Source organism: Silene latifolia, chromosome 1 (assembly GCF_048544455.1).
Source record: "Silene latifolia isolate original U9 population chromosome 1, ASM4854445v1, whole genome shotgun sequence".
Lineage (NCBI taxonomy): Eukaryota > Viridiplantae > Streptophyta > Magnoliopsida > Caryophyllales > Caryophyllaceae > Silene > Silene latifolia.
Genome location: NC_133526.1, coordinates 179,315,450 through 179,330,402, shown reverse-complemented (window position 1 = coordinate 179,330,402; position 14,953 = coordinate 179,315,450). Strand labels below are relative to the sequence as shown.

At 40.9% G+C, this 14,953-nt stretch overlaps 1 protein-coding gene and 1 non-coding gene across 2 annotated transcripts; one reads left to right on the top strand and one right to left on the bottom strand.

The window, feature by feature from the left end:
* The first annotated feature begins 4,188 nt into the window (after nt 1–4,188).
* On the top strand, nt 4,189–5,025 carry LOC141588239 (uncharacterized). Its single transcript, XM_074409693.1, has one exon. It carries the CDS (start codon nt 4,189–4,191, stop codon nt 5,023–5,025), a length of 837 nt encoding a protein of 278 aa, XP_074265794.1.
* A 5,787-nt stretch (nt 5,026–10,812) lies between these two features.
* LOC141624880 (small nucleolar RNA R71) lies at nt 10,813–10,919 on the bottom strand. Its single transcript, XR_012534688.1, has one exon. It is a non-coding gene; the product is annotated as a small nucleolar RNA R71 (small nucleolar RNA).
* Nucleotides 10,920–14,953: the final 4,034 nt, after the last annotated feature.

The window sequence follows — 14,953 nt, the reverse complement described above, 5'->3', positions numbered from 1 at the left end:
TTTTCAGATGTCTTTCCAGAGGAGATACCGGGGTTACCACCGAAGAGGGAGATAGATTTCACTGTTGAGTTGAAACCGGGGACGGGGCCAATCTCTAAGGCACCGTACCGTATGGGTCCTAAGGAGTTGGAGGAGCTGAAGAAACAGTTGGATGATCTGATTGAGAAGGGGTACATTAGACCTAGTGTATCACCGTGGGGAGCACCAGTCCTGTTTGTGAAGAAGAAAGATGGGAGCTTGAGGTTGTGCATCGATTATAGGGAGTTGAATAGAGTTACAGTAAATAACAAGTATAAAAAAAACCAAAAAATTATGAGAGAGAATCTGGAGAGAGAAAGATCTGAAAACTAGGGTATCGTCTTCGAAATCTGAGCGCAGCCATGGCAGTTCTTCATCAATCTGCTTCAAAAAATTTACAAAAATCTAAAAGTACTCATGTCGCTGGCTCATCTTCAACAACTAAACAAAATAATAAGAAAGGTCCTTCTTCAGCTGATGCTACGAAAGAGAGAAATGTGAATGACATTACTGGTATAGCTCCTTATGACTTGGAAACGCTGGAAATTGACGAAAATGATGAAGGATGGCGTATTCAAGGAAAAAAGAAAGCAACTTTGGCACCAATTGAGGAGGAGCCGGGGGATTTGATGCAGATTTTGGCAGAGGACGTTCAGGAAGAACTGGCTTACTGGAAATCCTCTGTCTACTGCTTCATTCTTGGGGCTAACCCTCCCTGGGATATAGTGGAAGGCTTCATAAGACGCATATGGGCAAACTATCCTATTGATAAGGTATCATTCTTACCTGATGGAATTTTTCTGGTGCGTTTTAAGAATGCTTCTGATAAAGATGTAATTCTTAAGCAAGGACACTTTTTGTTTGATAATAAACCTTTAATTGTGCGAAGTTGGCATGAAAATGTTGTCCTCACAAAGGAGAATGTGATGAATGTTCCAGTCTGGGTTAAACTTTTAGACTTACCTCTGAAATTCTAGGGCAAAAGCTTGCCTAAAATTGCTGGATTATTGGGCAAATTTCTTCGCTGTGACGTGGCCACTGAGGATAAGACCAGATTAGGGTTTGCTAGGGTCTTACTTGAAGTTCCCTTTGATAAACCTTTGTCTGGGTCTGTGAAATTTCTGGATGAGGAAGGTCACATTGTGAAGGTTTCAGTTGAATGTGAGTGGAAACCCGTAGCTTGTACTATATGTAGGGGCACTGGGCATGAAAGTGCTCAGTGCAGGAAGCCTGGAACAAAGAAGTCCAAGCCTCAACCACCAACTAAACAATGGGTTGCAAAAAAACCTGCTGTGCCTATCCCTGTTGTCTCTAACCCATCTCTAGTGGTTGTGGTACCTACCCCTGTTAAGCCAGTTGAGACTCCAGTGGCCAATTCTGCCTCTGCTGATACTAGCAAAACACCAGAGGAAGTGAAACATCGTCTTCAGGTCACTTGGAACAAAAATGGCTCTTACAGACAGGTTAATACTTCTGCTAGACCTGGTGTTACTTCGAGTAGGCAAGAAATCATTAAAGCAGGCAAAAGTACTGCCAATTTCAGCCAGTATACATTTGTGGATGCATTGAATAATGCTACTCCTAAAGTTGGAATTGGCACAAAAGGTAGTGTGTTACTCCCCTCTGGGAGTAATGCATAGCATTGGTTTCTGGAATGTTAGGGGGCTCAACAGTCTAACCAAACAAAAGCAAGTGAAATGGTTTCTTCATAATAATCAGGATGGATTGTTTGGTCTCCTTGAGACAAAGGTAAAACCTTTGTCTCTAAATGCTGTTAGATCAAATATGTGTGATGGTTGGTCTATTTCTACTAATACTTCTTGTCACCCTGGAGGAAGAGTCTGGGTTTTGTGGAATCCCCTTATTTTTCATGTTAATTTTCTTCATTACTCAGCACAACTTATCCATATGCAAGTTACTGAAATTAGTTCTCACTTTGTTTTCAATTGCTCTATGATCTATGCTTTTAATGATACTGTGTAAAGAAAATCCCTCTGGTCTACACTCTGTACCCTCTCTGATAACATTAATGTTCCCTGGATTTTATGTGGAGATTTCAATTGTGTCTTAAGTCCCACTGAGAGATTAGGGGGGATGACCACGGTGGAAGAAATGGAAGATTTTCAGTCTTGTGTGGATTACTGTCATCTCATGGATTGTCCTGGAACTGGTTCTTTTTACACTTGGAACAACAAGCAAGACTTATCCACTAGAGTTTATTCAAGACTGGATAGAGTGCTTGTCAATCAGAACTGGCTGGTTGATAGGGTTGATTCTTATGCTCACTTTCATAATGAAGGTTATTTTGATCACTCACCATGTATCATTCAAGACTCTCAACATGCTTTTGTGGGTAGGAAAAGTTTTAAATATTTCAGCATGTGGAGCCAAGTTGATGAATTCTTACCTTGTGTTCAACATCATTGGTCTAATCACTGGCAAGGTACCAAAATGTATATACTTGTGAAGAAATTGAAGAGTCTAAAGCAGCCACTGAAACAATTGAAAAGTCAATTATTTGCTGATATTGAGAATAGTGCTGCTCATGCCTGGAAGGTTATGGATTCTATTTAGTCTGAGTTGAAGCTCAATCCATTGGATGCTTCTCTTATTGAGCAAGAACGAATAACTACCAAAACTTATAGAGACCTGCAAGCTGCTTGTGATAGCTTCTTGTTACAAAAATCTAAAGTTACCTGGGTTAATAATGGAGATGATAATACCAAATACTTTCACAGTGTGATTAAAGGAAGGTGCTCTAAGAACAAAAATTTTAGAATTGCTGATGTGGATGGTAACATTCACACTGAGGGTGATCAGATCCAGAATGCCTTCCTTAATTACTATACTCAGTTACTTGGGACTTCTACTGTCACTTCTTCTGTCTGTCCTACTGTTGTGCAGCAGGGTAAGGTTTGCTCCCTGGATCATTGGAACATTTTGCTTCAGCCTGTCACTCCAAAAGAAGTCAAGGATGCAATCTTTTCTATTCCTGGACACAAAGCCCCAGGTCTTGATGGGTTTTCAAGTTCTTTTTATAAAGATGCCTGGACCATTGTTGGGGATGAGGTATGCCAAGCTGTCTTGGATTTTTTTCAAACTGGGAAATTGTTGCAACAGGTCAACCATACCTTTATTTCCCTGCTCCCCAAATGTGAATTACCTTTGAATGTGACACAGTTTAGGCCTATTTCTTGTTGCAATGTGATATATAAAGCCATTTCCAAAATCTTATGCACCAGACTGGCAGCCATCTTACCTGATATTATCAATATTAACCAAGGTGGTTTTTTTCAAAAGAGGAATATCATTGAAAACATACTCATCTGTCAGCACATTGTAAGATTATACAATAGGAAAACTGTGTCCCCTCGTTGTCTTATGAAAATTGACCTAAAAAAGGCCTATGATTCTGTCAATTGGGATTTCATTGAACAAATGTTGAATGCCTTGAATTTCCCTCTTAGATTTATTAACCTGGTTATGGTGTGTGTGAGAACTGCATCTTACTCTCTGGTTCTCAATGGTGTTAACTTTGGTTACTTTAAAGGAGCTAAAGGGTTGAGGCAGGGGGACCCCATATCCCCTCTCCTCTTCACCATCACCATGGAGTACCTTACCAGAGTTCTTTCTCATGTAACCAACATTCTGCCTTTTAGATACCATCCTCTTTGTGGTCATCTCAAGCTCTCTCATATGATGTTTGCTGATGACCTGCTTATGTTCTCTAAAGGTGATATTAGATCTATTATGATCTTGTTTAGGGCCTTTGCCACTTTTTCTGCAGCCACTGGATTGCAAATGAACTCAATGAAATCCAATATTTACTTTAATGGGGTTCATCAATCTGTTAGAGCTGATATTTTACAAGTTTCTGGTTTCACTGAGGGTACCCTCCCATTTAAGTACTTGGGTGTGCCAATCACCTCTGGAAGGCTCTCTGTCAAGCATTGCTCAGTCTTAATTGATACTGTTACTGCTCGAATTAGGGGGTTTGGTGCCAAGAAGTTATCCTACTCTGACAGATTAATCCTTGTTAATTCACTGCTTACCTCACTTTATGGCTACTGGGCTACTATTTTTGTGTTCCCTAAAGGAGTTCTGAGAAGAATTGATGCTTTGTGTAGGAACTAACTTTGGGATGGAAATACTGAATATATAAGATCTCCTATGATCAGTTGGGAGAAAGTTTGCACCCCTAGAGCCGAGGGTGGATTAGGGATCAGAGATAGTATCACTTGGAATTATGCTGCTATTGGCAAACTGGTCTGGTGGTTATATGCCAAACCAGACAGCCTTTGGGTCAAGTGGGTACATCACATCTATACGAAAGGTACGAGTTGGCAGTCTTATTCACCAAAAGCTGATGTCTCTTGGAGTTGGAAAACTATTTGCAAGGTGAAGGATAAACTGGCCTCTGGTTATGTGTCTGGTCAGTGGTCTGCTATTCCTGCAGGGTACTCCATTTCTAGTGGTTACCACTGGCTTAGACAGAAACATCCTCCTGTGATTTGGCACAAGCCTGTGTGGAACTCTTGGTGCATCCCAAAGCACAATTTCATAAACTGGTTGATTGCTAGGGAAGCTTTACATCTTAGGGATAAGCTCTATCATTTGGGTATTATCCAGGATGATTTGTGCTTGTTATGTGGGGCAGCTGCTGAATCTCATGCTCACCTCTTTCAGCAATGCCATTATACTCGTCTTTTATTGCAGAGTTTAAAGACTAAATTGAACTTGACCTTACCAACTGCCAACCTGTTAGTCTGGATTTACAGGAAACCATGGTCAAGTGTGAAGAAGAAGGTTGCACTAGCCTGGGTGCAAGCCCTTTTCTACGAAGTTTGGATGCAAAGAAACAGGGTGAGGATTGAAGGGAGTCTTATGCACCCTCAACATGTCATGGATAAACTTGGTGCCCTGATGAAATTTAGATATCTTTCTTGGCAAAATTGTAAACTTAGTTTGAATGAGGAGACTTGGCTCAATTCGATCAACAATGGTTGAATGTCCTTGTTTCCCAAAATTGTACCGTTGTGGTAGTTTGTAATTATTTGTTTCATTCTTAATGAGAAGCTTGCCTTTTACCAAAAAAAAATAACAAGTATCCTTTGCCGAGGATAGATGATTTGTTTGATCAGTTGAACGGTGCAGCAATCTTTTCCAAGATTGATTTGAGGCCGGGTTACCATCAGGTAAAGATTAGGGAAGAGGACATACCGAAGACAGCTTTCACGTCAAGGTATGGTCATTATGAGTATGTTGTGATGCCGTTTGGGTTGTCTAACGCACATGCAGTGTTCATGTATTTGATGAACCGGATCTTCAGTCAGTTCTTGGATCGGTTTGTGGTGGTCTTTATAGATGATATCTTAGTCTTTTCTAAGACTAAGGAGGAGCATGAGGAGCATTTGAGGATAGTGTTGCAGACCTTGAGAGAGAACCAGTTGTATGCAAAGTTGTCCAAGTGTGAGTTCTGGTTAGAAGAGGTTGCTTTTCTGGGGCATGTGATTTCAAAGAAAGGGGTAGCTGTGGATCCTGCAAAGATTAAAGCGGTTACCAAGTGGGAAGCACCAAAGAATGTGGCAGAGATCAAAAGTTTCTTGGGTTTAGCAGGGTATTATCGACGGTTCTTTAAGGATTTCTCCAAGATAGCTAGACCTATGACAACTTTAATGAGGAAGGAGAACAGGTTTCGTTGGGATGAAAGTTGTGAGACGGCGTTCCAAACCTTAAAGGAGCGTTTAACCACAACTCCAATCTTAGCATTGCCTGAGGGGAGTGAGAACTTTGAGGTGTATACAGATGCTTCAAAGAATGGGTTGGGTTGTGTGTTGATGCAGAATGGGAAAGTGATTGCCTATGCTTCTAGGCAATTGAAGCCTTATGTGGAGAATTATCCGACGCATGATCTAGAGTTGGGTGCAGTTGTGTTTGCTCTTAAGATTTGGAGGCATTATCTATATGGGGCGACCTTTAAGGTGTTTTCAGATCACAAGAGTCTCAAGTACATCTTCACTCAAAAGGAGTTGAACATGAGACAGAGGAGGTAGATGGAGTTGATTGGGGATTATGACATGGATATTATATACCATGAAGGGAAAGCTAATGTGGTTGCAGATGCTTTGAGCAGGAAGAGCGTGCATTCTCTTTGCACGGCTGTGTCTTTAATGAGATTGAGAGATGAGGTGGGGAAGGTTGGGATACATATGATCCATAAAGGGGATGCTATAGGAGATTTGACAGTGCAACCAGACCTTTATGATGATATTCGCAGTAAACAGACATTGGATCCCAAGATTGAGGAGTAGAGAAAGGGACAGTGTCTAGATTCTCTATTCATACAGATGGTAGTGTGAGATTTGATGGGAGTTGGTGTATTCCTAATGATGAGGAGTTGAAAATGATAATCATGACAGAGGCTCATTGCACACCATACTCGGTACATCCAGGCGGTGACAAGTTATATAAAGATTTGAAGAAGACCTTCTAGTGGCCGGGGATGAAGAAGGAAACAGCTGAGTTCGTGGCTCGTTGTTTGACATGTCAGAGAGTGAAAGGGGAGCAACGACGACCACAAGGTAAGATTCAGTCTCTTCAGGTACCTGAGTGGAAGTCGGAGTCCATTTCTATGGATTTTATCGTGGGTTTACCGAAGAGTCAACAGGGTAATAACATGATATGGGTTATAGTGGATCGTCTGACCAAGTCAGCTCATTTTGTGCCAATGAAAGATACATGTACCAAGATACAGTTAGCTATGGCTTATCGGAAAAACGTCGTTCGATTGTATGGGGTGCCTAAGGATATAGTGTCTGATAGAGATTCGAGATTCATCTCACGGTTTTGGAAAGAGTTGCAGGAGTATATGGGAACTACCTTAAAGATGAGTACAACATTTCATCCTGCGATAGATGGCCAGACGGACAGGACCATCAAGACTTTAGAGGACATGTTGCGAGCTTGTGTTATGGATTTTGGTGGTAGCTGGGAGCAGAGGTTAAATTTGATTGAGTTTTCCTACAACAACAGCTATCACACCAGTATTGGCATGGCACCATTTGAGGCTTTATATGGGAGGAGGTGTAGGAGTCCGATTTGTTGGGACGATAGTGCTGAGGAAGTGGTTTTAGGACCAGAGATGGTACATGAGATGGTGGAACAGATTAAGCTGATCAGACAGAGGATGAGCGCGGCCCAGGATCGACAAAAGAATTATGCAGATCTGCATCGCCGGGATATAGAGTTTCAGGTTGGGGACAAGGTTCTTTTGAAAGTGTCTCCTATGCGTGGGGTCATGAGATTTGGTAAGAAAGGGAAACTGAGCCATAAGTTTATAAGACCATATGAGATCTTGGATCGGGTGGGTGAGGTTGCTTATCGGTTAGCTTTACCGTCTGCTTTGGATAGAGTGCATAATGTGTTTCATGTGTCTCAGCTGCGGAAGTATGTTAGTGATCCATCACATGTGTTAGAGGTTGAGAACATCGAGCTGGATGAGTCCTTGTCTTATCTTGAGGTACCAAAACAGATCTTGATCGAAAGGTTAGGAAAACTAGACATGGTGAGACAGTGTTGCTTAAAGTTCTGTGGTCTAACCATGAGGTTGAGGAGGCTACATGGGAGGCGGAAGAGGCTATGAGGGAACGGTATCCGTCTCTTTTTGATCAGGTATGTATGGTTACGAGGATGTAACCTTGTTTCTTTTAGGGGGGTAGGAGATGGTCGCGTAGAGTTTTTGCATGTTTTCATAGAGTTTTGTATGTCTTCTGTTGGTTTTGGTAGAGTTAGTAGCTGCCTTGAGTCGGGTTGAGTTTTGTTTTGAGAGGTGTGATGGGAGTTTGGTGTTGAGTTTTGTTTATGTTGTTGTGTCGGGAAGGTGTCGGTGTGTTTGTTTTTGTTTGTGGTTTGAACTTCGGGGACGAAGTTCTTTTTAAGGAGGGAAGACTGTAATACTATGGTTTTATGTGACCTGGGGTACTCTATCGAGTGGCGCTTACTATGTCGAGTAAGTATGGTTTTACGCAAAACAGTAGTCTGCCTGATGGGTACTCGATCGAGTAAGCTTGGCACTCGATCGAGTAAGGGTCACTCGATCGAGTAAGTGACTTACTCGATCGAGTAAGTCGGTTAACGGGTGATATTTGACGGGTTTTGTTAATATTGCGGGAATGGTATATAAGGCCTTCGTCACTTTTATTAAAACACTTTTCAAAACCTAAAACCTTCAAGAGAAGATTAGAAGTTATGTTGATTCATCCTCGCCGCATTATTAGCAAATCCCGGAGCTAGGAGTGTCGGTTTTCGTCGTTCTTTACACCTTTGTGATCCTTACGTCGTGGGTAAGCTCTTAATGTGATCAATATTTGAGCTTATTTAGTCCCCGAATTAGCCTCGTTCCTATGCTTTTTAGTGCATATTTGGGTCATTTACTATCTTTAGTCCTTTGTTTTGCATATTCTTTGAGGTTTTGTTTCTTTGGTAGGAGAGGAGTGCAAACCTTGCATTTTCATAGCAAAATAGAGCTAAATTGATCGAATCTAATGACCAAGCATCAAAGAGAAGACAAGACTAGAAGGCCTTTGTACATAATGTAGTAGATGGACAATGATGAAGAATATCCTTGCATCCCCGACAAAATTCCGGAGGATTGTTGGAAGAAGAAAAGAAGAAAAGGAAGCTGAGCCAGGATCCGCTCGTCCCACCCATCGGGACGCCCGTCCAGCAGCTCCTCAGGACGCTCGTCCAAACCACCAGGCCGCTCGTCCAGAAGCTCCACAATCCGCCCGTCCCGACCCTTGGACGCTCGGATTGTCCTCCAGAGAGACACGTCCTCTTCTTTCTTCATTCGAGATGCGCATATTTTTGGAAGACTAGCTAAAAGGAGACCCGCATCTTTTCTTGAGAGGAGCGATTCCTCAAGGACTTAATCGTCATTTAAGCCCTTAGTAACCCTAATTTGTTCACCTTATCCCCACTATAAATACCCCATTAGTCTAATTAGATTATCATGTTCTTCTTATCAATCTTTATTGTAGTTTATATTATTCTAATCTCTCTTTAATCTTGTAATCAACTTCTAATCAAGTATTAATACAAATCTCATTTCCTTAATTTCTCTATTGTTCATCTTTTATTTTGGGTAATTGAAGATTATTTGGGTTTATTGGGAGATTGACAACCTTCCATCAATCATCAAGTACTTCTATTATTCTTTGCATTATTATTTTGGGATCATCAGTAGATATAATTCTCTTAATCCCTTTTTAATTATTGTTAATCATCTTCATTTATTCATCATGTTTTGCTTTGTTAATATGATTGACAACCTTATTAACATGTTAAACTTGATAATGAGTGAGTAGTTTCCTTAACTAGGGTTAATGGGTAATTAAGGGAAATCAACATGGGGGATGATTCATGCTTAATTTAATATGTTCACATAATTTATTTGCTTGCTTGTTGTGATCTCAACTTATGCACATGTTATGTTTGATGAAATGCGAGCCTATGAATCCTTGCATTTTTTACCCATCACTTACCTTTTCAATGAGACTTGTAAGACATAAACCAACTCGAGTCTCATTAGACCATGCATATAGTTGAGTAGGGAGGATTACGTCGAATTGTAGGTGTTGTACAATCTAATCGATTCGGCTCCGGGACCCAAACCTTCCTAGGATTGTAAGATATAAACCAACTCGATCCTACCACAACAACAATTGCTTGCTTATAATTTGAGAATATGTTTGTATGATCAATTCCCATGAATCCCGTATGAACCCATGACACCCTAGTGCTTTTAATCAATTGTTTACATCTCATTTTAGTCATCTTGCTTGTTTACTTTAATTGTTATTTAGTTTAGTGATCTTCTTATCTCAACCCAAATTGTGACACCCCTAGACACCACTACTTGCAATCGAAAATCCTACATCAATACCCGTCCCTTGTGATCCGACCTTTACTTGCCTCTTTACTAGTAGTAGAGTTGTTTGTGAAGTTATAAATATTATTTTGGTCTAGGTGCTCCTAACGACAAGTAACCGAAATCTAAGCTCAAAGCGGACCGACCAAAAATGGCGCCGTTGCCGGGGACGGTGTTAACTTGATTTGATTTTCTTTGATTGTTATTAGTTGTGTCTTTCTTTGCCTTGGGGAAGTAAAACTCCTCAAGGTTTGTTCTAATTGTTTTCGAGTTGTTTGATATTTTGCATGTCTAGAAGATCACAAGGTAACTTGTTACCTATTGATCACGAAATTGAAAGGACTTTAACAACCAATAGAAGACTTGCTAGAAATACTTTGAGAGGTATTGGTGAGGTTGTAGATATTCAACCAAACACTATTGAGTTCATCAACCCTTTTGCAAGAGAAGGTGAGGAGAACCCAACACAAAATCAATCACACAATCAACCCACAATGCCTAAGTTTTCATCACATTCCGTACCAACCGAGGAGAACCTACCCAATGGAACTCCCACACCACAACACTTAACCGGAAACTTCATTGCAAAATCCGCATTTATCCAATTAGTCGAAAGAAGCCAATTTGGGGGGATGCCTAGTGAAGACCCTCATTCCCACATGGAAACTTTTTGTGACTATTGTGATGCGATTTCACAAACCGGAGTGACTCAAGACCAAATTCGATGGGTCTTATTTCCTTTTTCTCTAATTGGCACCGCAAAACAATGGTTGAAAAGCCTTGATAAGGCTACTCTTGGAATTGACTCTTGGAAGAAGTTGGCTCTAGCTTTCTACAAACAATTCTACCCTCCGGAAAAGACTAACATGCTAAGAGCTCAAATTACGGGTTTTAAGCAAAGGGATGAAGAATCTTTGTATGAAGCTTGGGAGCGATTCAAAGGAATTTGTCGCTCATGTCCTCATCATGGACTTAGCGAGTGGTTCTTGGTACAACAATTTTGGAATGGTCTTTATGAAGACTCAAGAAACATTCTCAACATGGGATCAAACGGTATGTTCACCGAAGTTGACGATAATCAAACTTGGAACAAGATTGAGGAAATGGCGGTCCATAATTCACAATATAGTAGACCTCGCAAGGCTACTAGAGGAGGAAAGCATGAAGTGGACTCTATTACTCAATTGGGTGCTCAACTTAGTGCTCATATTGATACCATCAACTTGAAGTTTGAGAAGGCTATGGCTAAGCTTGAAGAAGCCTCAAAATCACCAAAGCATCATGTTAATGCCATGGTGGCATCTTCATCAATCCCAAGTGGGATATGTGAGAATTGTGGAACTTTGGGACATGACCAAAGTGAATGTAGGGGAACAAATGAACAAGTGAATGCTTTTCAAGCATACAAAAGTGGTACCCCTTATTCCAACTATTACAATGAAAACACCAAATTCCACCCAAATCTCTCATACAAAAGCCAAAATGTTCAAAACCCTCAACCAACATACACCCCACCTCCCATGAGAAATCAAAATCAAAGACCCTTTTACAACCAAAACCAAGGTTATCAAAATCAAACTCCATACAATCAACAAAATGACCAAGGTTTTTATGTTCAAAAAGCGGTCCTCCAAATGCAAAAGAATCAACAAGAATTTTTCACTCAAATGCAAAAAGATAGCCAAGCAAAGGACATCACCATCAACAACATCCTAGCCCACACAAAAATGTTGGAAACTCAAATGACCCAACTAGCATCTTCAAACTCTCAAAGACAAAAGGGGCAATTACCACCTCAAAGTAATCCCCCAAGACATGAAACGGTTAGTGCCATTCACTTGAGGAGTGGTACGAGATATGAAGGACCAAAGAAGCAAGTTAAGGATGAAGTTGTGGAAGCTAGTGACAAGGAAAGAGTTGTGCAAAACTCTAGGGAAGAAGAACCCACCAATCAAGAAGTTTCAAAGAAAAGTGAAGAAAAGGCCAAAGAGAAGGAGCCCATTGTGATTAGACTACCATTCCCGAGTCGTCAAGCTAAGCCTAAGTTTGATGACCAACTTGGAAAATTCATGGAAATTGTGAAGAATTTAGAAGTCTCGATTCCTTTCACGGAATTGATCAATCACGTTCCGGCCTATGCAAAGTACATGAAGGACATCCTTACGAAGAAGAAATCAATCCGGAAGCTTGAGACTATTGTCTTTACTAAGGTGAGTAGTGCCATCCTTCAAGGGAGTTCACCTCCAAAACTCAAGGATCCGGGAAGTTTCTCCATTCCATGCACTATTGGTGACACTACAATTAACAAAGCTCTATGTGACCTTGGGGCAAGTGTTAGTGTCATGCCATATTCGGTTAGCAAGAGGCTAGGAATGGGAGAACTCAAATGTACCAACACCACGCTTCAAATGGCGGATAGATCAACAAAGACACCTTTAGGGGTATGGGAAGATGTTCCCGTGAGAATTGGAAAATTTTTCATCCCGGTGGATTTTGTTATTGTTGACATGGAAGAAGACTCCAACATTCCTATTATCTTAGGAAGACCTTTCTTGCACACCGCGGGAGCGGTGATCGATGTGAAGCATGGAGAACTCACCCTTGAAGTGGGAGATGAAACCATCACTTTTAATCTTGACAAGACCACGAGAGCTCCCCGATTGCATGAGCCATGTTTTATGGTTGATCACTATAGCTGGAAGGATGATAGGAAGAAGTTGGAATTTCAATGGAAAAAGAAAGTGGATGATGCTCCATCAAAAGAAAAAGGAAATAGCAACAATGAGAGCTTGAAAACTCACCCATGACAAGTGAAGAAGATGGCCTCATTGGCCAAGACAAGAAAGAAGGAGAATTGTCTCTATCAACTCAAGAAATTTTTAATGATCAAGTAGACGAAGTTTGCGGTCTTTGGGATGATGAGTTCGAAGGGATATTCAATCCCTATATTGGTAATGCTATGAACCAAGACCATTATGGAGAACAACAAGTGCAAAAATCTATTGAGGACCTTTATCATGATAATGAGCAAGCTTTCGACTACTTCTTCAAGGTGTTGAGTAACATCAACAACACCTTGAACATGCCCCCTTGACATCTCACATTGGATGAGAGTTTGGTGGAGTCCTCCCTAAACCACCATTTGTAAATATTCTAACTCCCAAACTTGTATTTCAATTATTACATTGCATTTTTGGATTTATATTTTTGTGCCTTGATCAAGAAATTCATCATTTTGAGAGAAGTGAGGGAGGGACTTATGATTTTATTGATGTGTAGTGCTTTACCTTAGTGTGGGGATAGCAATTGCCTAGGCTATTTATGCCTTTGTAGTGCCCCTACAATGAAGAACACGAGAATTAGAGAATGAAAATGACACGGGTTACGATGTACCCACGGATGGACCTGAATCCGTGTGGTCAAGGAGGAATCCGAGCGGCCAAATGGAGAATACGCTCGTCCTGAAGAACCCGAGCGTCCAAAGTCACCAGACGCTCGCCTGGTAGAGCCGCAGAAATAAAAAAAAACTGGTCTGTAAAAGAATCCGAGCGTCTCAGCTGAGAATCCGCTCGTCTCATTCTGGACGGTCGTCCTTCACAAAAGACGCTCGTCTTTTCAATAGCAAAAATCTGGGATTTTCTCTGTAAAGGAATCCGAGCGTCCACCCAGAAAGACGCTCATCCCTCCACAAAGAATCCGCTCGTCTTAGAAGCAAGACGCTCGTCCTGTGGCGTCTTTTCCTGAGCCAAACATTGAGGAATCCGAGCGTCCCGATGATGAATCCGCTCGTCCTCCGCTGCACTTTCAAATATAACGGTTGATTTAAACCCCTTTTCTTCCATTCATTCTCATTTATTCAACATACAAACACTACCCACTACCCAAAAACCCCAAAAACCCTCATCCTCTCCATCAACAAAATCAAATTTCCTCAACCAAATTCAACCAAATAAAATCCAAACTTCCTCACAACAAAAATTAATCACTCCTTTTGCAACAACAAGTGATTCAAACACCAAAATCTTCAACCTTTGAGTCGATTTTTAGGATACAAAGCAACATTCATTCATCCTAAATCGATTTGGATATAACTAAAAATTGAAGATTTCAATCTCTCATTGGTGTAATCAAGCAAAGGAGAATGGCAAGAACTAAAGGAGGTAACAAGGCACCCCCAAAGAAGACACTTTCCAAAAGGCAACTAGCTCTTCAAGCAAAACAATTGTCAAAGGCATTGGTAGTCCATGAGGCAAGGTTGGAGGTTCAACAACAAGATCCCCCTATGGAAGCTACAACATCAACAACTCCGGTCATTGAACAATTATCCAATTATCCGGAGGTAACTTTCACTTCCGACTCTCATAGGGAGAAATTCATTCTCTTTGATAAGAAAACCATCATGCCTACTAAGTTTATTTGTGAAGATGCATTGTCAAAATTGGGTGTTCTTGAACAAACCAAAATCTTCTTTGAGTCTATGGGATTGGGTAAATTGTTTACAATGAAAGAATTGGCATACCCCTCCCTCACCTTGGAATTTTTAAGTTCTTTGAAAGTCACAAGGGTGGAGACTCGAACCAACATCGAGTTTCGTCTTGAAAATGTTGATAGACGCATAACTTATGGCGAATTGGGTAAGATATTAGGCCTTAGTGATAACCCGAAATATTCAAAGACTCCTATCAAGTATGACCCCGCTCCTCTTTGGATGGCAATTTCCGGAAAGAAATTCATACGCTTTCATGATTTTCGTGCTCTCTTAGTCCACCATCCGGGCATTAGAGTATGGCATAAGGTCATTGGGAATACTTTGATAGCTAGAAATGGCACAAATTATCTTACCAAACTCGATTGTATTCTTCTTGAGTCGGCCTTGAACATTGGGAGGGAATTTACCAAGCCATACAATGCTCTAAGCCTTTTGGTTGAACGATGGCTTAATGTCGATTGTGGCAAAGAAGGCACCGCCTTTATTGTCAATGGAGGACTAGTTACCCATTTGGCTAG

Excerpts from the sequence above, each read along its gene's own strand:
- LOC141588239 (XM_074409693.1), top strand. The coding sequence starts at position 4,189 with ATGATCAGTTGGGAGAAAGTTTGCACCCCTAGAGCCGAGGGTGGATTA.